General features: G+C 41.6%; 1 protein-coding gene across 14 annotated transcripts in view; it reads right to left on the bottom strand.

Moving 5' to 3' along the window:
* ATXN2 (ataxin 2) overlaps positions 1–26205 on the bottom strand; it is a 145112-nt gene that overhangs the window by 116654 nt on the left and 2253 nt on the right. For 6 of the 14 annotated variants that reach the window (XM_057746827.1, XM_057746830.1, XM_057746828.1 and 3 more), the window contains exon 1: positions 14579–14968. The exons of 1 other annotated variant lie outside the window; for it this stretch is intronic. In XM_057746827.1, coding sequence (XP_057602810.1) covers positions 14579–14817 — 239 coding nt within the window. In that variant the 5' untranslated portion in view covers positions 14818–14968. Of the gene's footprint in view, positions 1–13658; positions 13678–14578; positions 15135–26205 lie in introns of those variants that run through there. 7 more of the 14 variants (XM_057746825.1, XM_057746823.1, XM_057746824.1 and 4 more) reach the window with 3 other exon arrangements.

Here is a 26205-nt window from a genome sequence, read left to right as displayed (position 1 = left end):
AGCTAATGACTCAAGTTCCTGGTCAATTAAAATGAGAAACTAATTGTAACATTCCTTAAATCCATCACCAGTTTTCTTCCCCTATTCTCACTTGCATATACCTTTTCAGAGATCCTAAATACAACAATAGTAAGTTATTCCATCTCTACCACTTTCTAGCTGAGTAAAGTTAAAATAGGGCACTTAGCTTCTCTGGGCCTTAGCTTCCTCATGGGTAAAATGGGACGGAGGAAGAGATTATCTAATAAGATTGCGTGATAATCAAATGAGAAAAAAAAAGTGTATACATTATATATATGTAAAATGTATGTATACGCCCTAGCAGAACAGGAAGCTCATGGTGGGTCCACTCAGACACAATTTTCCCTCTCCTATTCAATTATGATCCGAGTCAGCTTTCACAAGCTTAGACCAGGAGGCTTCTCAAACATACTGAGTTCTGTGACTATAGCCAGTGGGATAGTCAGTGGCTATCCCAAAAGCATGAAAAGAAGTAAGACCCTTAGCAACATACTAGACTACTTGTAAGACCACCTATCTTCTGGTAAAGCAGTAAGCTTTTTCCCCTCTTCATCTAAAAGACTTTCCTTCCAATATTTTGTTAAGACAGAAGCATGCTAAGCATTAGCAACTCAAACATATTGTGGAGAAGCAAAGGTGTGAACTTTCTGCCTTGTCTCCCCTACTAGTATGTAAGCTCCAGGAAGAGAGACTTCATCTGGCTTGTTCACTACAGTATCCCCAGAGCCTGGCAAACAGGAGGTATTCAAAAAGTTTAACTATGGTTTGCCTATAAAATAAACGCCATGTTCCATTTGAGATGACGACTTTTCTTTAGCAGGATAAACTCATCTGCTTAATAATGAAACCAATGCTCATACAGTCAATAAATCATTTACCACTTACTAAGTATACAAAGTGGTACAAAGCTCTTGTCCCTGTCCTCAAGATGTTCTAAATCTAGAGACTTCCCTGGTGGTCCAGTGGTTAAGAATCCACCTTCCAATGCAGGGGACACGGGTTCTATCCCTGGGCCAGGAACTAAGATCCCACATGCCTAGGGGCAACTAAGCCTGTGCAACTACTGAGCACAAAGGCTACAACTAGAGAGCCACAACACACTGCAACAAAAGATTCCGCATGCCACAATGAAGATCCTGCATGCCACAACTAAGACCCCACAGAGCCAAAAAATAGAATAAATGAACAAGTAAATATTAAAAGATGTTCTAAATCTAGAAGGCAAGCAATGCAAATACAGAGGATCCTTTACTTTCAAACAAGTTAGATCCCAAATACTGATAGTTTCTCATCATCGAAGATGATAAACAAATGGAAAATAAGCACATGAAAAGATGTTCAATATCATTAGGCATAAGGAAATGCACACTCAAACCACAATGAAATACCACTACACAGCCACTAGAATGGCTGAAACTAGAAACTAGCATACCAAGTTTTGCCAAGAAATTAGAGCAATTAGAAATCAGTTACTTTAGGGGGCTTCCTAGGTGGCGCAGTGGTTAAGAATCCGCCTGCCCATGCAAGGGACACGGGCTCGATCCCTGCTCCAGGAAGATCCCACATGCCACGGAGCAACTAAGCCCGTGTGCAAAAAAAAAAAAAAAAAAAAAAGAAATCAGTTACTTTAGCAAACAGTTTGGCAATGACTTTCAAAATTAAACATTTGCCATACAACTCAGCAATTCCATTTCTACGTATTTAATCAAGAGAAATGAAATTGTTATGACCACACAAAACCTGTACATAAATATTCATAGCAGCTTTATTCACAGTAGCCAAAAACTGCTAACAACTTAAAAGTCTATCACTTGATAAACAAACATTGTACGTGCACACAATGGAACAGTACTCAGCAAGATAAAGGAAGAAACTGTTACATGCACTAACATGAATGAATTTCAAAGCATTATGTTACATGAGAGAAGCCAATCACAAAAGGCTGTATACTGTATGATACCATGTATATGACATTCCAGAAAAGACAAAACAGATAAGTGATTGCCCAGTTTGGAGAAGGGGACTGATTGAAAAGAGGTACAAGGAAAATTTATGGGATGATACTGTGATTATGGTGGTGGCTACAAGACTACGTTTTTCAAAATTCAAGAACTGTACACCAAAAAGAGTGAACTTTACTTTTTGTCAATTATATTTCAATATATCCAGTTAGAATAAATCTACCATAATAACTGTCTAGCAGTTTAAGCTAAATCATAGCACAATGAGCAATGAAATTTTTAAAGTTTCTTCTGTACATCCATGTGATCCTAAGTCCAAAATGGACAGGAAGAAGTTTTAAGGTTTATAAACCCAATATATGAACACTCTATTTGGCATCTTTTCCCAAAAGATAACCTCTTAGTAATCTCCAAGGTCACTGGAGATGCCTTAGACCCTTTATTCAATAGACTATGAACCTGTAGCACTGTTTGTAGGTCTTGACAAAAATTTCAGCAATAGCATTTTAACTGCTTTAGCTTTCTCCCAAATTAACACCACTAGCGGCAAACTTCTAAGTTTTTCCATTTCACCCACTAATTCTCTTTATATTTTACTGATTATTACTGACTAAATAAACATGGTACTTTTTGCTCTCTGTCCTTCAGAATAAGTCATCCCATCCCAAGCCATCATTTTCCTACTACTTATTTTAGTTTATTTATTTTTGGCTGCGTTGGGTCTCCACTGCTGCGCAGTCTTTTTCTAGTTGAGGGGAGTGGGGGCTACTCTTCACTGTGGTGTGCAGGCTTCTCGTTGCAGTTACTTCTCTGCTTGGAGCACAGGCTCTAGGTGTGTGGGCTTCAGTAGCTGTGGCGCACGGGCTTAGCTGCTCCACAGCATGTGGGATCTTCCCCGACCAAGGCTCGAACCCGTGTCCCCTGCATTGGCAGGTGGATTCTTAACCACTGTGCCACCAGGGAAGTTCCTCCTACTACTTATAATTTTTAAAAATCTCTTATTTCTACCATAATTAAGTGCTTTCTTCTGATTGGCACTATCAATACTCACTGCTGCTGCACTTCTTGAAAATGACAACTTTAACAATAAACTAAGCTCGAACACAGTAAACACAGAGAATTTTAAAATGACAAGGGTGGTTGACTGCAAAATGACCATAAACCACCCCCTCAAAAAAGGAAAAAAACAACAAATAGGCCATCTGTCGGTGGGATGAACCCACTTTTGTTCTGTGGTGTAGCTCTGCTCCTATCTCAGAGTTCATCCTAAGGAGAAAGTTTGTAATTGGAGGAGTTGTTGCACTTAAATACAAGACACTATATACTGAATGCCACAGGAATGATACCTGCCAAAAGCTACAAGGGCACAGGAAGAATCCTATTTTCCTAGGATAAAGATGGTGAGTTTCTGTGCAAGAGAGGACCTGTGCTAAGCCTTCAAAAACCTATGCTTGGGACTTCCCTGGTGGTGCAGTGGTTAAGAATCTGCCTGCCAATGCAGGAGACATGGGTTTGATCCCTGGTCCAGGAAGATTCCACATGCCAGAGCAACTAAGTCTGTGCGCCACAAGTACTGAGCCCGTGCTCTGCAACAAGAGAAGCCACCACAATGAGAAGCCCACAAAACACAACAAAGCTTAGACCCCGCTCACTGCAACTAGAAAAAGCCTACATGCAGCAATGAGAACCCAACGCAGCCAAAAATAAAATAAAATAAACATTTAAAAAAAAACCCAAAAGATTGATGCAAAATTCGAAATATATATATTAAAAAAGCCTATGCTTAAGAGGACAAGATGCCTAGATTAACATAATTTGATTTATTCTGGAGAATACAGTATGCACAGTCTGTGGAGGGACTTGACTAACAGACTATTCATGAATAGTCTGGATCTGATTCAGCTAGTAATGAGAGCCACTAAAAGTTTCTTAATAGAAACAGTACACAATGAAAGACGTTTGGGGAGATTCTTTTTTTTTGGGGGGGGGGGGGCGCGATTCTTATGGCCACAGAGTATGTAGGAAGTATCTGGGCATGAGGAGACCAATCAGTAAGTTTGCTAAGCTACAGTCAACAAATACCCTCTGGTGCCCATGATAAAAAGACTCAACCCATCCCCTTCTCTAACTACATCTCTTCTCAAAAGCCAAACAAAATCTCAGAATCCTCCAAACAACACACCAATCAAGCATAATTAACAGATAAAATGCAACCTATTTGCCAGCTAGGTTAAGGATCAAGAAAGGATAGTCACAGAAGAAAGGAATGCCTGGTAGAAACAGAGCAACTTCATTTTGGATTCAAGTTTCTAAGTTAAAAGGACTAAAGAGACACTCTTCCACTTAAATGTGACAGAAAAGAGAAAACAGCAGAATAGACCCTTTGCTAATTGAAACAGAAAAAACTTTTTTCTGGATAGGTGGATCTTTTCTTAGATTACTAAATGAGTATCAAATTTTGAAAACAAGTCTTAAGAAACATATTACAAATAAGAGGGAACAAGATTCTAAAGCTAGCTATGCAGCCAGTGATGATGGGAGAATTTTGGCAAATAATTCTCTGTGGCCTTAGTTTCCTCATCAGTAAAGAGAACGAGAACAAAAAACTCACCAGAGCCACTTCCAACTCCAAATCTGTATAATTCTAAAATACTGCGGGAATTCCCTGGCAGTTCAGTGGTTACAACTCCCGGGTTTGATCCCTGGTTGGGAAACTAGGATCTCAGAAGCTGTGCAGCGCGGCCAAAAATAAAATAAAATAATATAACATAAAATAACATAAAATAAAATAAAATACTGAGTTTAATACATGCCAAAAATGAATGTAATAAAATTTAGTATCTCACTTTTTAAGGAAGGAATGCTTTCCCCCTTTTAATAAGTACAGAAACTGAGCCTGACAAGAACTTGCCCATTCATTCACTCAAACACCTGACCACTTACTAAGTGCCAAGCACTGTTCCAGATCAGGATACAATTGTGAGCAAAATGAAGTTCCGGCCCTCACGGAGCATAAATTTTAGTCACCAGGGGGTGAATCCCAATTCTAGCCCAGAATGGGTTACCAAATAAAATAAAGGATACCCAGTTAAATTTGAATTTCAGATAAATAATAATTTTGTTCCATGCAAATTAGTCACTGTTTATCAGAAATTCAAGTTGGGGGTGGTAATAAATAAGGAGTTTGGGAGTTTTAACATATATACATACATAAAATAGATAACCAACAAGGACCTACTGTATAGCACAGGGAACTATACTCAGTATTCTGTAATAACGTTTACAGGAAAAGAATCTGTAAAAGAACATACATGTCTGAATCATGTTGCTGTATACCTGAAACTAACACTGTAAATCAATTACACTTAAAAAAAAAAAGCTCAAATTTAACCTGGCATCCTGTATTTTTATTTGCTAAATCGGGCAACCCTAGCATAGACATTAACTGCAAAACCCTTCCTGAATTCTTTTACTACATCTCAGTGCCTCTAAATCAGTGACTTTAACTACACCAGTTTAAAATGCAACACAGTTTATATACTGAAACAGAAGTTCCTTAAAACAATTCTTACCCTTAAAATGCAATGCACTGTAATATCGTCTATCCTTTTTCATTTTTCTAAAAATGTGTGTCATGACCCACTAAAGTGATTTTACAATCTACTAAGGGGTCATCACCTACAGTTTGAAAAATAACTTCTTTGAAAGATATGTAAAACAATTTAACCTTGTCTTATAAGTCACCATTATGAGCACATCAATTAACTATATTATGCCATAAAATAGTAATGCCTCTGGGGTCTACTAAGCTTGGAGCTATAAACTTACAGTCTTTTGATGGTAAACTTTTGAGCTCTTGTGTCTGTTTTTTATAATTTTCCCATCTCTTAATTTTCTATCATACTATTATTACTTCCCGTTGCTACCAACATCTTTGCCCCTAAAAGTTTTACCTTTCTACTTGCTGGCAACCTGTAAATCAAAAAAGCAAGCTAAGCAGAATCGCGTATGAAGTGAAAGAGGCCCTGAAGCCCTCACCTTCTGTAACATGCACAAGCTCTAATATAAAGACCTTAAGTCTTTTCTCCACCTGATTTTCAAGTGTGTTTCAGAAATGAAAACAGTTACCTACACAAGGCCCACAAAAAATGTTTATGAGCCCCAAAAGAAAACAGCACGATTTGATTCAAAACCATCCTTTTCTTTTTTTAAAACTGAAACTGGGACTTTGCTGGTGGTCCAGTGGCTAAGACTCCATGCTCCCAATGCAGGGGTCCCGGGTTCAATCTCTGGTCAGGGAACTAGATCCCACATGCCGCAACTAAGAGATGGCATGCCGTAACTAAGATACAGTGCAGCCACGTAAATAAACACATAAAATTTTAAAATAAATAAAATTTAAAAAATATAAACTATAATCAACATTAGACTATTTACAACTACTGCTAAGAATATTTCTTAACATACGACTTATAAAAAGCAATATGAACATAAAGTGGCAATCAAGAGTATTTCACATTGACAACAAAAAGTGTCTCAAGGTAATACTTTCAAGAGGACAACATTCTAAAGTTCTGACACTCTTAACAAAAGTAAGTCACGGGCTTCCCTGGTGGTGCACTGGTTAAGAATCTGCCTGCCAATGCAGGGGACATGGGTTCCATCCCTGGGCCGGGAAGATCCCACATGCCTCGGAGCAACTAAGCCCAAGAACCCACAACTACTGAGCCCACATGCTGCAACTACTGAAGCCCAAGTGCCTAGAGCCCATGCTCTTCAACGAGAAGCCACCACAGCAATGAGAAACCCATGCACTGCAACGCAGAGTAGCCCCCATTCACCACAACCAGAGATAGCCCACGCACAGCAACAAAGACCCAACGCAGCCAAAAATTAAAAAACAAATAAATAATAAATCTTAAAAAAAAAAAAGTCACATACCATAAAAGGATGAGAATTACAAAGACTCCATTATGGCATGTCATTTTATCCAGTTCCCAAAATGCAGTTAGCTACCAATCATGGCATGAAACTCTTATTTTATAGCCACTTGACTGAACTTCAAGGCTTAAAGTATAAGCAATCTACATAAGAATTATTTTAAGATAAAGGGAATTTCAAATTTTCACATGAATACAACCACAAATAAAGTCCAGCAAATAAAACCTAAGGTTAATAGTTGTGGCAAATTTTCATGAACAACCCAGATCCATAACAATACTAAACCATTAAAAATAACAAAACCAAGGACTTAACATTTAAGTAGAAGATTTCACACCACATAGGTAAAAAATTACATATTTTTTTAAAAAAGATAAGGAACTAGATCTTCTATTTTATCGAGCCAAACTCAAGGTTACAAAAGATATCCTGAAGGGCAAGGATTGTCTGTGGCTGTGTGTTCTTTAAAATACACAGCATATGTGAAAAGGAACGAAATGGGGACATTTGTAGAAACATGGATGGACCTAGAAGACTGTCATACAGAGTGAAGTGAGTCAGAAAGAGAAAAACAAATATCGTATATTAACGCATATATGTGGAATATAGAAAAATGGTACAAATCAACCAGTTTGCGAGGCAGAAATGGAGACACAGATGTGGAGAACAAACATATGGACACCAAGGGGAGGGAAGCGGGGGGGGGGGGGAAGGGGGAGATGAATTAGGAGATTGGGATTGTCATATATACATTACTAATAAGAAAAAAATATCAAATTGTACACTTTAAATATATGCAGTTTATTTTATGTCAATTGTATCTCAATAAATTTCTTTAAAAAAAAAGAAATGGGGCTGAGTTTGCTGTAAGCTTAGAGATGATCATCTTAAATAATCACTTAAGTTCCTAAAAAAACAAACAAAAAAAATACACAGCACAAGCACTTCCCTGGTGGCACAGTGATTAAGAATCCGCCTGCCAATGCAGGGGACACGGGTTCGAGCCCTGGTCCGGAAGTCCCACATGCCACGAGGAGCAACTAAGCCCACGCTCCACAACTAACTGAATCTGTGCTCTAGTGCCCTCAAGCCACAACTACTAAAGCACAAGCACCTAGAGCCCGTGCTCCACAACAAAGAGAAGCCACCACAGTGAATAGTAGCCCCTACTCACCGCAACTAGAGAAAGCAACTAGTTGAAGCATGTGGGATCTAGTTCCCTGACCAGGGATGGAACCTGGGCCCCTGCATTGGGTGTGTGAAGCCTTAGCCACTGGACTACCAGGGAAGTCCCATACATCATGATCTTGTTTATGTACATGTCTTCTTTATGTATATTATTTAAAGGAAGGGATGTAACAAAATTCTACAAACATTGCTTTGGGCAAGTCCCCTCACCTCTCAAAGCTTGAAATTTTTTCCCTATTTTAAGACAAGATTTTCTGTTATTTTTTATGCTCTATTAGGGAAAAAAATAAATCTTTTAAAAGAAAATATAGCTTTTGTTCAGGATGGAAACCAAGTCTGTGGAGCCGCCCCAGGAGCCGGAGCTGTCGTATCCCCTCCTCTTCCACTTCCCGTTACAAACAATAAAGGCCGTTGGTTAGTGTAAAAAAAAAAAAAAAAAAAGAAAATATATACTCTTGAATCCAAAACAGCAGAGAGTCTGAAAAGATGTATACCAAATTTCTAATAGTGGTTATCTCAAAGGAAAGATTGTAAGAAATTTTAATTTTAAAAGTTTGGGCTTTTTTTTTTTTTTTTAAATTCGCCGCACTCTTCTACAATAAGTACTTAAAACGTACCATTTCTCAAATTATAGAAAACAGAACTTTCAAATACAAATGAGGTAATACACAAAGACTTTCTCAATTTATTAATTTGAAAAAAGGAATCTGTTTTGGACACTGGTGTAAGTACATCTCTTATCTCTGTAATAATATAAGCAGTGTGGACCACACTGTATACATGTCTGTATGCCCCAAAGCACTAAATTTCATTTATATATATATAATAAATGACATTATATATATATATATAAATGACATTATTTGAGTGGAAAAGTATAGTTTAAAGATATCAAAAAACACATTAAGAGATAGCTCAACTTATTTCTAATCATAAGTAATGTCAGTAAAGGTTATGGGATCAAAAGTGCCCACATTACAAATTCTAGATTTAGGTGCTAGACTCTTTCAAAAGCTTGATAACCAGTTTCATATTCACTGATGAATAAATTTTCTGATGAACACATCCCTATTTTCTTTTTTTTTTAAACTTTTTTGGCCACCCCGCAAGGCATGCAGGATCCTAGTTCCCCGACCAGGGATAGAACCTGTGCTCCCTGAAGTGGAAGCGCAGAGTCTTAACCCCTGGATCACCAAGGAATTCCCAACACATCCCTATTTTTGAAGTCTAACATCTAAGGAGGCAAAAAGGCCTCAAGAGGAAAGAGCATCTACTTTCATTTTAATGACAATCTTGCTAAAAAAAGACCACTGTATAGACCTCTTAAAACCTTGGTATGGTTAACAGTCATAGATGACCCAGATATGCTTTAAAAAAACAAACAAAAGCAAGTACTTTCAATGAAAAAGATACAGTAGCAGGTAGGCCTGTTAATAAACTGTATTTCCACTGAAGTCACCATCATTTGAAATAGCTACAAAGATAGGGTTATGTTATGCTTAAATCTTTAAAATTATACCAAAATACTATTACTATCTAACCAAAAAAGAAAATTACAATTCTAGGGGGAAAAAATCTTATAAAACCTTAAAATCCTTTTCAAGGTATAAAAACACACTTCACAATGGTGAAAGTACTAACACAGCTGTAGCTATTTAGATAAAAAAAAAATCCTTTAAGTTGAAACATATGGCTATTAAATAACTATGATATGAGTTAATATCCCCAGTGTAAAAGTATAACTCTCTCCAATTATAAAAACACAGAAAATACAAGTTTACATTTAACCAAAAAAGAAACCCATGACTGATACCATGCAATGTGCTGACGTTTCAGAATGCAAACTCTTTAAGCAACTATAGGCTTACTTTTACCTTTGTCAAAGATTAGCAATTTGTTGTAGGTTTTTGCCCAATTTTAAACAGTGTATTCTGACTGTACACCTGATACTAATACAACATTGTAAATCAACTATATTTCAATAAAAATTTTTAAAGTATATTTTCTCTAGGTACTTGGAATGAAAAACTGATTAGGTAAAATCAAAAAGCCCAATAGAAAAACAAAAATGTACCTCTTTTAATGGCCATCATCAATACCCACAAAAACAATGAATTAGGGACGTCCCTGGTGGCACAGTGGATAGGACTCCACAGTCCCAACGCAGGGGGCCAAGTTCAATCCCTGGTCGGGAAACTACATCCCAAATGTATGCCACAACTAAGAGTTCACATGCCACAGCTGGGAAGCCTGCCTCCCACAACTAAGGAGCCCACGTGCTTCAACTAAAGGAGCCGGTGAGCTGCAACTAAAGGAGCCCGCCTGCCACAAGACCTGGTGCAACCAAATAAATAAATATTAAAAAAAAAAAAAAAAAAGGAACGAATTAGCAAAAGATGATGCAGTTTAAGCCTAATAAATTACAATTGGGGTTCTCTCTTCATTGAGGCCTCCCTTAATCCATTTAAAATTGCAACCCATTCCCTTCCCCCACACTCCCACATCATATCCTTAATCTGCTCTCCTCTAATCCTATAGTTCTTATCTAATATATACAGTTTGCTAATTTACAGTACACTAGCAAACTACATTAAACAGTTTATCATCTGGTTTATCACATCGGAATGTAAACGACAGGTGGGCAGCTATCTTTCCTTTTATTCATTGATATATCCCAAGCACTTACACCTCCACTGCATGTAGATTTTCAATAAATTTATGTATTGAATGAATATAGTTTTTCTAGGCTCTTTTATAAGAAATTTAATTTAGGTGAAAATCTCACCAACATTTAAATGGAAGCAAGACGAACAATCACAATGAACTGCACCACAATTTCTAAGTTGCAATGCCTTAAGAGAAAGCAGCAGTACAAGTACTAAGCTGAAAATTACTAAGAAAGTTTTCATTCACACATAATCCTGTATCCAAAGAAATCCTAATACTGTATTATCTAGGGTCTGGAATACAGTAATAAGAGTGTAAACCCATATCTATATCTATCTATACTTACACACATATATATTTTTTAAACAGGGAAGAGAATGTGGAACAGAAAGAGATATGGCTTAACCAGTGATAATTCCCAACAGTGCTATGAAATTACAGAAAAAGTTACAAAAATATAATTTGATCATAGATTAGTAGCTAATAACAAACACTTTCAGATGAACGAAGAGGGTTAATCAAAAACAAAAAAACGTTTTAGAATAAGTTCCTCAGAACTGTCATTCCTCTACTTATAAGTATCAGCATAACAGATATACCATGTATCCTCATTAGTATTAACAGTTACAGTCTTCAAACCATCTTCACATACATTATTTCATTAAGTCCTCAGAGAAAGGGAATTCAAAGATAAACAGGTAACTAAAAAAAGCACTTAATTATGTATGCACTTGACAGTAAATGCAACTTTTTCCTTGAAAATCCCCCAAAGTGTCTGACAAACTACAAAGAAACCATTCTATAAAGGAGCCACCTTTTCGGCATTGGAAACTAACACAAGTGTTCTGAAGAATATAATGGCACAGCTAGCAAAAGCCATTTGCTTAAATGTTTGTGAAGTCTCAACTTGAAGCCCTTTGACCTAGTAAAACCACTCCTGGGAACTTTCTCCAAGGAAATAATTGGACTGAAGCAAAAAGCTGTTAGTATAAAGATGTTTACTGCACCACTATCTTTAATAGCAAAAATGTGGAAACCCAAATCCTCACAATAGAATGGGTAAGCAGAAACTTAAAAACTTATAATGTACTGTTAAAAAGAAAAAAGCTGAACACAAAATAACATACACAATCACTAAAACTACATAAAAATCAAAGTGGCAAAAATAAGAATTGGATTAAAGTAAAATTATGTTCACACTTTAATACTGTGGTTACATTACGCTAAGAGAAAACAGCCACCTTCTAAAAGGTATGACAAAGACAGGATAAATTTTTGAAAGCCATGAAAATCCACTACTTACAACAAAAAAAGGTCAACTGTGATGAAATGTTGTATTATTTGAAGCAGACATGTTAATTTGTAGACTTTCAAGAATATTTTGCTGTCTCTAAACATGTCAAACCCAACGCTGCATTTTTTTTTTATTCACCTTTGGTCCCAGAAACACATTTTAACTGCTGATACACAAAAGCATAAATGAAGAAACTCTAGAAATTGTAACTGGTTTACAAAGAACCCAGTAACAGGGACTCAAAACTAAAAGGATTTCTACAAGTACATTAACTGAAGAACAAATACAAGAATAAAGTTTCACACTATATGAATCCAATACATTAAGTGAAACTTCAAGTTTATCAAAAAAAGGGCTACAATTTATGCCTCAAATAAAAGAACTTAAAGCAAGCAAGAATCTAAATGAATCTTAAATGTTTGTGAAATCTCAAGAAACAAAAAAAGATCTGTGGTACTAAAACATTCCAAATATTTTTGATCACTCAAGCCACTCTGGAACAAATTCTGTTTTTTAAGCCTAAGGAAAGCTGATGCAACATAAAAGCCTGAGTTTTAATTTTTAATTACTTGAACAAGTTGAATATATCTATCAGATTTCTATTTGATCCCAAGAAGGAAAAAACAGTGCATCCTTTTTTCTAAAAATTATATTTAAGTTTTTTCCTTTTTTCTTTTTTTTTTTTTTTTAACTACGTATGCCACTGAAAAGGGGGAACTGAAGTTACAGAATCCTATATGGACAGAGCTGGGAAAATAAGCACTTCATTTTAACTAGTTTTTATAGGCAGCATTTGTAGATACTTCAAAGGAGAAACTGGGAGGAGGGGGTAGGGTAGAAGTGAAGAAAACCAACGTTAACGATTGCCCCACATTGAAGGCAGAATTCCTTAAAAACTCAGCTCTGAATCATCTTGATGGATAACTTACCCTACTATAAATGAAAATTCTTTGGAAATAGATTGCTAAAAACCTGTTTTCAAAAAGAAAACTCTGCATCAAAAAATACTCTTATCCAACCTTCTAAAGCTAGGTCTTTAATTTAAGGAGGACCCTCATCGCCGAGCTTGCCAACCCTGCCTAGGCCTAAGGGGAAGCATGGCAGTGCCGGCAACATGGATGGGCTCGGGGCACAGGGGAAATGGACTTGCGTGCCCTTGGTGAGCTCTGGCGGCACTCCCCAAGTTAAGGACACTGGCCACAATGGAATGGAGTCTATTGACATTTGCTGCCCCGTTTGAACAGTAAGCATTTTCTTAGTTCGTGAAATAAGAACTGACAACGCCCCCCCACCCCCCCACACACACCCACAACAGGCCTCCACGCACACACACAGACCCGGTTAGCTGAGACCAACACTGAGCCCCCAGTCTGTACCAAGAACCTGGGTCATGGGGGAAATGGGGGAGACGACGCAAGTAAACACCCGCATTTCTGCCTTCCGGAACCCCACCGTGTCTCCTGCTGCGATCCCCCTCCTCTCGAAATGTATAAATTGGGCCAAGGGTTGGGAGAAAAATACACAGGGTGCCCGCTTCCCACCGTCGCCACCACCCCCTAAGTCCCCAGTCCGGCCCGAGCTTCTACCGTACGCCTGGGTCCGGCCCTCGCCCACCAATATTCAAAGGCGCCTTCTCCGCGGCCTCGGAACAGCAATGCGGATGGGCCAACACCCGCGCCTGAGAAGCCTTGCGGGGGAAGGAGGGAGGCCGGGAGGGGGCCGGGCACTCCCCACCCCTTCCTCAGGTGGGGGAGGGCGATCGCACGCTGCAGAAGGTTGCACAGAGCCCCACGATTTCAGAGGAGTTTTGGAGCCCCAGCCGCCTTAGACTTAAATGGGGAGGGGTGCGGGAGTCACTGCCCGCCCACCTTAACCCGGTCCTTCGATCTCTCCCTGGGCAGGGAAGGGGGTGGGTAAGGAGGGCAGACAGACCCTAAAGATTCCAGATGAGCCTTTGGCTGCCCCTTTAACAAGCGGGGGGGGGGGGAAGAGAAGCTGCCCTAACTTTCCCCCCTCCCTCGTTATTCCCAAACGGGGGAGTTGGCAAGTTCTGGGAGACAACCTAAACCTAAAGACCCTTCCACGTTAACATTTAAAGGGGGTGGGAGCGCTGCCCAAGCATCCCCCGCATTGGGAGCGGAGAAGCCTCAGAGAAGGTGATCAAGGGCTGACAATCGCCGAGACCTGTGAACCCCTCCCAAACACTTCAATGGAGGGGGGAGGCTGCCCAGTCCTTCCATCTTGACCGTTTGGGGGAGGGGGTGCAGATGTTGCAGGAGGCTGGACACCGCCTGACATTCCCAGAGGGATCCCGCGGCACCCCCTCACCCAACCCCCCCAGGCTCTAGATGGGCGCCCCACCCCCACTGCAGGCCCCCAGCCCACCCCCACCCCCCCAGGCCGGCCGGTCACGGGGCGGGGACCGCGGTGCGGGCCGCGGGGGAGGGGACGCGAGGCCCGGGCTGGTCCAGGCCCCGAGCGGAGGGGGCTGGGGCGCGACACCCACCTGCCCAGGCCCGGCCGCCCGCCGCCTGCGCTCGCCGCCACCACCGAGGAGGAGGAGGAGGAGGAGGAGGAAGCCGCGGCCGAAGACGAGACTGAGGACGAGGACGGCGACGGCGCGGCGGCGGCCGACGTGAGAAGGCCGCCGCCACCCGGCTTGCGGGCATTGGCGGCCGCGGGCTGCTGCTGCGGCTGCGGCTGCGGCTGCTGCTGCTGCTGCTGCTGCTGGGGCTTCAGCGACATGGTGAGGGGCCCATACACCGGCCCGCACGCCGGGCGGGGACAGTCGGGAGCCGGGCGCGCCGAGGAGACGCCGGAGCGCGGCGGGGACGCGCGAGCGCCGAGCGGGGAGGCGCGGGGGGGCGCAGCCGGGGGGACGCCCGGGCCGGCGAGGGGGAGGAGGAGGACGACGAAGGGGCGGGGAGGCCCGCCGAAACCGAGAAGCCGCCGGGAACCGGGCCGGGGCGCACCGCCGCCGTTGCCGTTGCTATCAAAACAGTCTGAGGCGGAGGGAGGCGAGCGCTGCCTGGAGGGCGGGGGGCCGGGGCCGGGCGGGGGAGGGGCGGCGGAGGGATACGGGGCCGTAGGCCCGCCGCCGCCGCCGCCGCCCCGCCGCGCCGGCCGCGGGAGCGAGCGCCGCCCGGGCCACCTGGCCGCGGCGAAGCGGCGAGGTTCGATAGCCACCGCGGGGCCCCGAGGAGCTGCGGCCGCCGAGCGCATCGGGGGTCGGGCACACAGAAGTGCCGCGTGGCGACGCGGGGTGGGCGCGGAGGTGCGGAACGGGGACTCTTTACCGGAAGTCGGAAGGGTCGGACGGAAGCAGAACGTGAGGCGGCCCCAGGGCCGGGAGGGACACGTGAGGAGCGGGCGCCGCGCTGGGCTGCGTTCGCGGGGGTCGGGTGAGGGCCCGGCGGCTGGTCCTGCCCGGATCCGCCCTCCTCGAGGCGGGTCTGCCCTTCGGAGAGGGCGTGTCTGTCTTCGCCCGCAGGGCCGGCCTAGCGTAGAGGACCTAAGCGAGGCGTTTCTGCCCCGCCCCCTCCCCAAGTGGTCAACGTTCTCAGACTGCTGGGAGAATCCGCGTTTGCCCCCACCTGATGCAACCCCCTCGAAAAGGGACTGCGAGTGTCTTCAGGGCGGAGACTGTCTTGCAACGTATAAAGCACCTAGGGCACAATCATCCCATAGTTTTCTTTGTATCCCCGGCATCTGGCACACAGTAGGCTCTCACTGCGTCAGCCAGGTGTCAAAGACAGGCCGTCCTATCGTTCCTTGCCAAGACCAACAGGGCTGGAGTCGAGCAACCTCCCAGGGCCACCCACATCTGGTTACCTTTTCCCCACTCTTCCAACCCCAGCAACACTGTAACCAGAAAACTCTTTTGGGTATTTGACCTTCATCTGAACCCGTTTTCCCTCACTTGAACTTATTTTTCCTCATTCATGAGACCCAAAAGGAAATGTACATGATTGGTAGAGCTTTGGGTAATAGGGTCTCCTTCGGTGAAGATAGAACAGATATCGCAAGAATGTGCGAACTTTAGACCTTGGCCCCTTTAGAAGTTTTACTTTAACTTAGCTTGGTAGCACAGTAGTCCGTGTTTCTTTTCTTTTTCTTTTTTTAATGTGCTGCAATTAAACTGGAAGCAAGTAGATTTTTTTTTTCTTTCTCTTGGTGAAGAATCTATCTTTTTAAAAAGTGAAACCACTTCAGGAAATGATAGGGAGGAAACACCAAAATTTACCTCAGTCTCCTAGAATTGTCAGATAAAGGTAAAGACATAGAAAAACTTAGAAAATGATTACGCCATGAGCCTCCGGTAGCCAAACTGAAAATTTCCTAGATAGTTCATGCAAAAATGATTCTCATACTCTCCAAACACTTGAAAAGTGGGATATTAACTTTAAGATAAAGTCATCGTCCACCTGAAGCAAAAAGGAGGTTAAGGGGGGAAAGAGCATTCTTTTACACCAATAGTTGCAAAATCCTTTAAAAATTAACCCAAAGGAAACTGAGACTAAAAAACTGCATGAGAAAAAAAAAAAAAAAGGAAGGACCATAATAGAAATACAATCAACTTTCTCTGGTTTAATGATTTGACAGTTAGCCTTATCTGGGACCAAGGTCCCAAAATTCAATGTTAGGACCAAATTCCAGACAGATGGGCGGCAAAAAGGAAGTGGAATAAGAAGGCCTGAAGCTGACGTAGCTAAAGTTGATTTCATTTATACTGCAAAAGCGCAAATTTTCACCTATTATTATTGAAACTATATTTTAAGTTTCATTGCAGTATAACTTACATACTATTAAGTTCACTCATTTTGTATACAATTCAGTGATTCTCAGTAAATTTACACAGCTGTGCAACCATCACGATTAATTTTAGAACATTTCCATCCCCCAAAAGAATCCTTTATACCCATTTGCAGTCATTCCTTGTTCCCATCTCAGCCCCAGCAGCCACTTATCAACTTTCTGTCTCAATGGATTTATCTATTGCATACGTTTCATATAAATGGAATTTTACAATCGGTGTTCTTTTCTTTCTTTCACTTGACATGTTTTTGAGGTTTATCCATGTCATAGCATGTATCAGGGTTTCATCCCTTATCATCACTGTGTAGTATTCCATCGTATGGATATGTTGATACAGTTGGCCCTCCATATCCACGAGATCCATGCATCCTTGGATTCAACCAGCCATGGATTGAAAGAAATCTTTTTTCTTACACTTTTGTTTCTGTTTTCGATTTTTGGCTGTGCCATGCAGCTTGTGGGATCTTAGTTCCCTAACCAGGGATCAAACCCAGGCCCCGGCAGTGGAAGTGCCGGATCCTAACCACTTGACTGCCAATGAATTCCCCCCACAAAAATTTTTTTTAATTCCCAAAAGTTCCAAAAAGCAAAACTTGAATTGGCCAAGCTCTGGCAACTATTTACATAGCATTTACATTGTATTAGATATTGTAAGTAATCTAGAGATGATTTAAAGTACTGTGTACGGGAGAGTGTATATAGGTTATGTGCAAATCCGAGACCATTTTGTGTAGAGGACTTGAGCATCCTCGGATTTTGGTATCCATGGGGTTCTTGGAGCCAATCCCCTGAGGATACTGAGGGACAACTATACCACATTTTGTGTATCTACTCACCATTTGGTGGGCATTTTGATTGTTTCAAGTTTTGGACTATTATGAATAATGCTGCTATGAACATTCGTAAACATATGTCTTTATGTGAACATACGTTTTCATTTCTCTTGAGCAGATGCCTTGTAATGGAATGTGGGGTGATATGGTAAATTTAAATTTAACTTTTTAAAGATAGCATCAAACTCTTTTCCAAAGTGACTCTGCCATTTTATAATACATCCACACCTGGAATGTTTGAGAGTTTATCATTAAAATTTGATTTCTCAGGAGTTTCCTGATAGCCTAGTAGTTAGGATTCTGAGCTTTCACTGCCATGGCCCAGGTTCAGTCCCTGGTCAGGGATCTGAGAACCGGTAAGCTGCGTGGCACGGCCAAAAAACAAACCAACAAAAAATTTGATTTCTGCTTTTATATTAAAATAGAAACCAAGGGACCCTCCACTGTTGATTCTATTCTATACAGCCCCTCTTTTTCTGTTTCTGGAAGGAGGATGGATCACCACCCAAAATTAAGGAATTTCACTTCTTGCAAACCCTTCATCTGAATTCTGGATCTCTGAGGACATGGTTATTTAACAACTGTGATGTCAGAGGGCTTTAGATTTAGATGAAAATGCGAGAATAATACACCTTAAGGCAAAATGATGTGTGGGAATTCCCTGGTTGTCCAGTGGTTAGGACCCAGAGCTTCCACTGCAGGGGGCTGGGTTTGATCCCTAGTTGGGGAACTAATCCCACCAAAAAAAACCAAAAAACAAAATGGTGTGGCAGGCAGCCTTTAAGGTGACCCCATATGATCCTGTTCTCCTGATGTTCAGACCCTGTGAAATCCCCTGCACTTGAATATGAGCTAGACCTAGTGGCTTCCTTCTAACAAAAAGTTGGAAAAAATTATGGGCTTTCACTTCCAAGATTAGGTTACAAAAACTGTGGCTTTTGTATTGGATTGCCTATTCTCACTTGCTTTGAAGAAGGCTAGCTGCCATGTTGTGCACTGCCCTATGGAGAGGCCGACACGGCAGGGAACTGATGTCTCCAACCACAGCGAGAACGTGATGGCTACCAACAAGCCATGTGCATGAGCTTGGCACAGGGTCATCCTCCAGTCAAGCCTTGATATGACTGTAGCCCCGGTCAATGTACCTTATTAGGCTTTGTTAGAAACCTTGTGCTAGAGACACTCAGTGAAACTGTACCAGACTCCTAACTCCTTTGTTGTTTAAGTCATTACGTTTTGCGATAATTTTATTATGCAGCAATAGATAGCTAATACACATGATGCCCCCCAAAGTGTATTTCCTGTGATTTCTGTATGCATTCAGAATTCTTTAAAGACAAGTGCTGAAGTCAGGAACTAATACTGTATCCACAGAAGTTGAATTTTTGAATGCTTCCCCGACCCCAAATGATTTGCAGGCAACAAGTGTCACTGGGGAGTTGTCATCAAAGACAATGAAGCGCATTGTCCTGAAAGAGTTCATATATAGAGAAGTATTGCTCAAATACTTCAAAAATAGCTGTGGCCATTTCAACCACTATTTCAGAAAAGGAAGAAGTATCAAGTGAGAAACTATATAGAGAAAGACTTTCAAACTTGGGAATCTAGTCCTGTGGATTCTCTGTTTGCTTTCTGATTTTCACTGACTCTTCAGTGAGCCACATGGCCCTTTAATTTTCATCACAGCAATGATTAATCAAGTCTGAGGATTTGGAGATGGAAAAGTGACATAGCCATGCAAAACAGAAATGGGAAGAGTGATTTGTGATCACTCAGTACAGCAGCACACATCAGCTGACCCAGTATTTCCAGCAATTCATTTTTCTGCAATCATTTCTTTTCAGCTCTCTTCCTTTGAACATGTTTAATGTATGATGATACATTATTCACTCAATACTCTTGATTTCGCTTTCAAAAGCATGAAAATTATTTCAAATCAAAACTAACATGCACCCCCCCCCCCAAAATCCATCCTCTTCAAGTTTTTGCATAGACCAACCCTCATTTAAAAAAAAAAAAAAGAGCAGATGTAATTTCAAAAATAGGACCATGGCTAATTAAACCAGTGTTTTTTTCTAACCATGGTTACTCAGAATTCTTAGAGGCTAATCTATTTGTAGACACTCCAGGAATCCCAAAAGACTAAAGGCAATAAAAAGAAAGAAAGAAAGAAAGGGAAAAAAGAAAGAAAAACTGTTGTGGTGTGATGCTTCCAGGAGGGCATTATTTACACACCTTGTGTGCAGAGTAACGACTTTTCCATAGATTTCAAAAAAACTGAGAGGGGTGTGACAAAATAGTAGGGAATATAGCAACATTATTTGAAAAGCTTTTAAATGAGCCATTTCCTTCACACAAGCACACTTCTGGTTGTTAAGTTGCCCATTTTGTTTTACCTTGTGGGGCAGAATAATGATGCAGTGACATTATTCACAAGGCAAAAGCTGGATGCCAGCTGAAATAGACACAGAAGAAAGAATTCTTTATTTTTCACTGGAAATGCCTGTGCTGTGCAGAGCCAGAAATTTAAAGAAACTCAGCCTTTTGTTTTTCCTGGTTCTCCCTTTTTGTTTTCATTCACCCTCTTTTTGGGAGGTGAATTTTGTGGGCAGCCTGTTATTTTCAGGGGCCACAGATTTATGGAAAGCCAAAGATGTGAGGTATGTACCATTTGGAGAATGCAGGAGGGGATTTAACATGGATGCGTGCAACACCGGTGACAGCTGAGCTGGCCGTTAGCATGAGATCTGGTTAGTTTGTGACAGGATACCATGAGCCCTACAATGGAACCCCAGAGGGATCAGACTGTAATTAATACTGACATTGCTGACCTACGATCTTAGAAGAGGGACTTGGATTCTTGCTTGGAAGTGGAACAGATACAGATTTAACAATACTCAGAGTTTAAGCCCCCACATTATCAAAACTGTTTCTTTTCCATAAGGTAAGCCAGGGCTTGAGAATGATACTGATAATAATATTGCAGCCCTTTCTACAGCATGTACCATGTGCCAGCTCTGTTCTAAGTTCTTTCTGCATAATAACTCTTTTAATCCTTACAACAACCCATTGATTCTCCTTGGGAGGGGAGAATTTTGCCTTGCCCCCTAAAGGACATTGGCGATCTTTTAGATGTCACAATTGAAGGGAAATGCTACTGGCATCATGTGGGTAGTGACCTGCGATGCTGCTAACCACCCTACAATGCCCAGGACAGCCCCCACCAGAGAATTATCCAGCCCTAAATGTCAGTAGTGCTGAGGTTGGTTGAGAAACCCTGCAGTCACCCTAGGAAGTAGACAGGATTATTATATTCCCGTTTGATAGATGGGGAGACTGAGGCACAGAGAAGATAAGTCACCTCTCCTAAAGTCAGACTTATTAAATGACAGAGCTGGGATTTGAAGCCAGGCAGTCTGTCTCCAACATCTGGACTCTAAACCACTTGGCTATTTGAAATAGTGATGGCCCAAGCTGGCTCTCTTGGAAAAATAATCTCCTTGGTTTCATCAAATGCAAGCTTCTAGGGAGCTGGCAGCACAGATTACTGCCTGTTTCCTGATTAGAGAAATAACTGACTATTGTAAAAGTCACCATCTGCAGGAGACAAGCTGGCAGTGCCTATCAAAACTGAAACTGCACCTTCCCCTTGGCCCAATAAGGGTGAAAAGATGAATGTACAAGGATAATCACTGCAGTGTTGTTTGGAACAAAGAATAGAAACTCCATCAGCGGCAGACAGTTCAATGCCTTGTAGGGTGTCCCAAATACAATGGAATATGGAATATTCTCACTGTTCGATGAGAAAGATGTATATCTTTGTACTGATATGAAAGGATCTTTAAGACCTATTGTTAAAAAAAGAAAAAAGGTAGCTGTGAGGTGATGGATGCGTTAATTCACTGGATTGTAGTAATCACTTCGGAAAGTCTACATATATCGAATCATCATCCTGCACACTTTAAACATATACAATTTTATTTGTCAGTTATACCTCAGCAAAGCTGATAGGAAGAAAGACCTGTTGGTAAGCCAAAAAGCAGAAAATTTTAAAAATGAAACAAAACAACAAAACATAAATGTGTAGAATATTTTGTATGGTATACACTTACTTGTGTTAAACAAAAGGAAAGTATGTGTGTGTGTGTGTGTGTGTCTGTGTGTCTGTGTATTTCTTTTTACTGTGTATGTTTGTATACATCTAGAATATCTCTAAATAAGGCACAAAAAGTTGACACTAGGGTACTAGGGACCCTTTACACTGTTTGAAAACTTATTTTACCATGCTTTTTATACCTTGTATATTACCTTTTCCAAAAAAATAACAAAATAAAATATTAGGACATCAGTAGGAATGACATATTTATATAGCACCTTGTGGTTTACAAAGCACTTTTGTTTTTTCTTGGCCACGCTCTGCGGCTTATTGGAGGCATGTGGGATCTTAGTTCCCCAACCAGGGATTGAACCCAGGGCCATGGCAGTGAAAGCACTGAGTCCTAACCACTGGACCATCAGGGAACTCCCACAAACCCCTTTTATTTGCGTTGTTTCCTTTGGTGTTGACCCCATTATAGGGATGGCAACACCAGAACAGAAAAGTGGTACCTTGGGTACCGCCCTTTCTCATTTTCCAAAGTAAGATCAATTACTGTCTCTACCGTTTTAACTTTGTTTTATTCAGCCACAAACTGCCATTCTCAAACTCTAAGCAAGCAATCCTAGGTCACATAGAAATGGAAAAGAAAGGCTCATTTCAGGAACTTTTCACCCCGGCATCCCTTCTGCCACATTTGTATTGTTTTCTGCTGAAATGCCATATTGGGCAAATATAGGAGCTACAGAAACAAGTAGAACCCTTCACTCCCATCACCGGTACAGAGTCCATCTGTATGTGGTAAGCACTTAATAAACCTGAGTTAATTTGACTTGCTAGAGACTAATTCTCAGTTTATACACATTTGCTTCTTTGAGCCTGAAATGGCACATGCTCCCTATTCAGACCTGCTGATGGCCCATGGGCCACAATGATGGGGCCAACATCAAGGTCACCCCCTAATGACCCAAGCATTTCCAGGCAGTGACGGAACAGCTGAGCAGCTAGCCTTCCTTAGCCACACGTCACCATCATATGTGGTTTGCAGAGTTTGCATTCACCCACTGAATAAAGCGTACTTCTCTTCCAGTTAATAGCTTGTGATGTGGTCTTATAGGCACGGGAGCCAAGAAAGCACGAGAGGCCTTTTGGGGAACTATTCTAAGACACCAGCCTTCTGCAGGCTTGAAGGAGGTCAGAGCTGAGGCCCTATGAGAGTTGGTTTCACTCTCCTTTGATCAGGGCTCTCTTCCATTGCACATGTGCCTCATTTCTGTCCTCGGAGGGTCAATACAGACAAGTCTTCATGCAGCAGTAAGCAATTGATAGGCTTCTGGTATCCTGGAAATGACTCAGAAATCCTGTCACTGCAATTTCTAATGATCTAGACACATTTCTCTCTCTCTTTTTTTAAGTTATACAAGCCTTTTAAAGAACATCCTGAGTATTTCTGTATCAGTTAGCATTCCCTGTGTAATAAAACACCCCCAACATAGTGGCTGAAAACAATAAACTTTTTAAAATTTCTTGAAGTTGTGTGAGTTGACTGAATAATTCTTCCATTCTGGACTGACTCGACTGGGGTTGCATGGTCTGGAATGGTCTCATTGCCATGTCTGGCAGTTGGCTCTATGTCAACTGCAGATAAGGACAGCTTGGCCACATATCTATCAATGTTACTTCAATTAAAAAAATAAAAGTGAGAAATGCAAATCAAAACTACAATGAGGGGACTTCCCTGGTAGCGCAGTGGTTACGAATCCACCTGCCAATGCAGGGGATACAGGTTCAAACTCTGGTCTGGGAAGATCCCACATGCTGTGGAGCAACTAAGCCCATGCACCATAACTACTGGGTCTGTGCTCTAGAACCCACAAGCCACAACTACTGAGCCCAAGTGCCAGAACTACTGAAGCCCACACACCTTGAGCCCGTGCTTCGCAACAAGCAAAGCCACTGCAATAAGCCCGTGCACCGCAACGAAGAGTAGCTCCTGCTCACTACAACTAGAGAAAGCCTGTGCACAGCAGTGAAGACCCAATGCAGCCAATAAATAAATAAATAAATACAAAAAACCTACAATGAGGTATCACTTCACACCGGTCAGAATGGCCATCATCAAAAAATCTACAAACAATAAGTGCTGGAGAGGGTATGGAGAAAATGGAAACCTTTTACACGGTTGGTGGGAATGTAAATTGATACAGCCACTATGGAGAACAGTATGAAGGTTCCTTAAAAAACTAAAAATAGAGTTACCATCTGACCCAGCAATCCCACTCCTGGGCATATACCCATAGAAAACCATAATTCAAAAAGATACATGCACCCCAATGTTCCTTGCAGGACTATTTACAATAGCCAAGACATGGAAGCAACCTAAATGTCCATCAATAGAGGAATGGATAAAGAAGATGTGGTACATATATACAATGGAATATTACTCAGCCATAAAAAAGAACAAAATTGTGCCATTTGCAGAGATGTGGATGGACCTAGAGACTGTCATACAGAGTGAAGTCAGTCAGAGAAAAACAAATATCGTATATTAACACATGTACATGGAATCTTGAAGAATGGTATAGATGAACTTATTTGCAAAGCAGAAATAGAGACACAGACATAGAGAACAAACATATGGATACCAAGGCAGGGGTGGCAGTGGGATGGATTGAGAGATTGGGATTGACATATATCCACTATTGATACTATGTATAAAATAGATAACTAATGAGAACAGACTGTATAGCACTGGGAACTCTACTCAATGCTCTGTGGTGACCTAAATGGGAAGGAAAGTCAAAGAAAAGGGGATATATGTGTACGTATAGCTGATTCACTTTGCTGTACTGTAGAAATTAACACAACATTGTAAAGCAACCATACTCCAATTTTAAAAAAGTGGAATCATATAAATTGTGTAAAGTTCGTTGGTTTTTAGTATATATGGAGCTGTGCAACCATCACCAGAGTATAATTTTAGAACATTTCATTGTCCCCCAAAGAAATCCAATACACATAAGCAATCACTCCCCATGCCCCCCTTCCCCCAGCCCTTAGCAACCACTAATCTACTTTCTGACATTTGGCTATCTCTTTTTATTGTGGTAAAATATAAATAACATAAAACTTATCGTTTTAACCATTTTTAAGTGTACGGTTCAGTGGCATCAAGTACACACGTTGTTGTGCAACCCTCACCGCCATTTACCTCCAGGACTTTTTCATCATCCCAGACTGAACTCTGTGCCCATTAAACACTAACTCACCATTTCCCCCTCCCCCAGCCCTCGGTAACCATGTGTGTACTTTCTGTCTCAGATTGTGACTACTTTAATACCTTACATACGTGGAATCATACAGTATTTATTCTTTTGTGTCTGGCTTCTTTCAGTTACTATAATGTCTTCAAGGTTCACCTATTTTGTAGCAGGTGTCAGAATTTCCTTCTCTTTTGAGGCTGGATCATTCCCCAATGTGTGGATAGACTACATTTTAACTCAGGCTCTCTTATGCCAAGGTTTGAGAGTGGTTTTTTCCTAGATTGACCTCTAGTAATTGAGTAATGGACACATTCACACTCATCTCCATCTCCTTCCAAACGAAAAGGAACAACTAGAATGAGCTTACCCCTCTGTATCCTGCATGGCCCAGGGGGAGAGGAAGGCAGGAGAGGCTGCGGGGAAGGGAGAGGTGATGGGGCGTGGTGTGGCCCACGCCTGCGTGTCTCCCTTAAGGCCAGGCCCTTCTGACCTTACCTGCCTCGGGCCTAAGGAGGCTGTGGGTGTCCTGGTATTTGGAACGCTGAGTGTTTTGTTCTGTGTTCTGTAGGCAGACAGGAGTGACTCAGGTGAGAGGCCCATTCACAACAGCCAAACCCAGGTGTGGCTGGTGCTAACTGGGCCTGTGGGGAAAGCCCTTTGTAGCCAGGAACTGAGGAGGAGGGTTCAAAACTCTCAACCCCCAGCCAAAGCCTGCCATTCGTGAGCTGCTCCAGCTGGGGGAACAGCCTCTGTGGACTGCTGTTGAATCGGCTGACCTGAGGATTGTGCAAAGAGATTCATATATCGTCGTCTGCTCTTTGTAATAGCGACACCCTCATTCGCTTCCACTGGGTGCTCCGCACTCCCACCTCTACCCCCTTAATCTATTCTGCACTAACGTTGGAGCAGAATGGCCAAACATATATGGAAATCATAACCTGCCTCTTTCATTGCAAAAGATAAGGGAGCACGAAATAACGGAACTAGCCTCTACCAGGAATTCATCCAACAAATAACAAGGGTTGATTTTTTCATCTATATTGATATGCCCTGCCAAGCTCTCTTCTAAATACTTCAGATAGAGGATGTCATTTAATCTTCACAATCCACTCTTCTTATTTTTTGG

This window comes from Hippopotamus amphibius, chromosome 8 (assembly GCF_030028045.1).
Source record: "Hippopotamus amphibius kiboko isolate mHipAmp2 chromosome 8, mHipAmp2.hap2, whole genome shotgun sequence".
NCBI classification, from domain to species: domain Eukaryota; kingdom Metazoa; phylum Chordata; class Mammalia; order Artiodactyla; family Hippopotamidae; genus Hippopotamus; species Hippopotamus amphibius.
The sequence above is the reverse complement of the archived record's forward strand: the minus strand, read 5'-3'. Positions and strand labels throughout refer to the sequence as shown.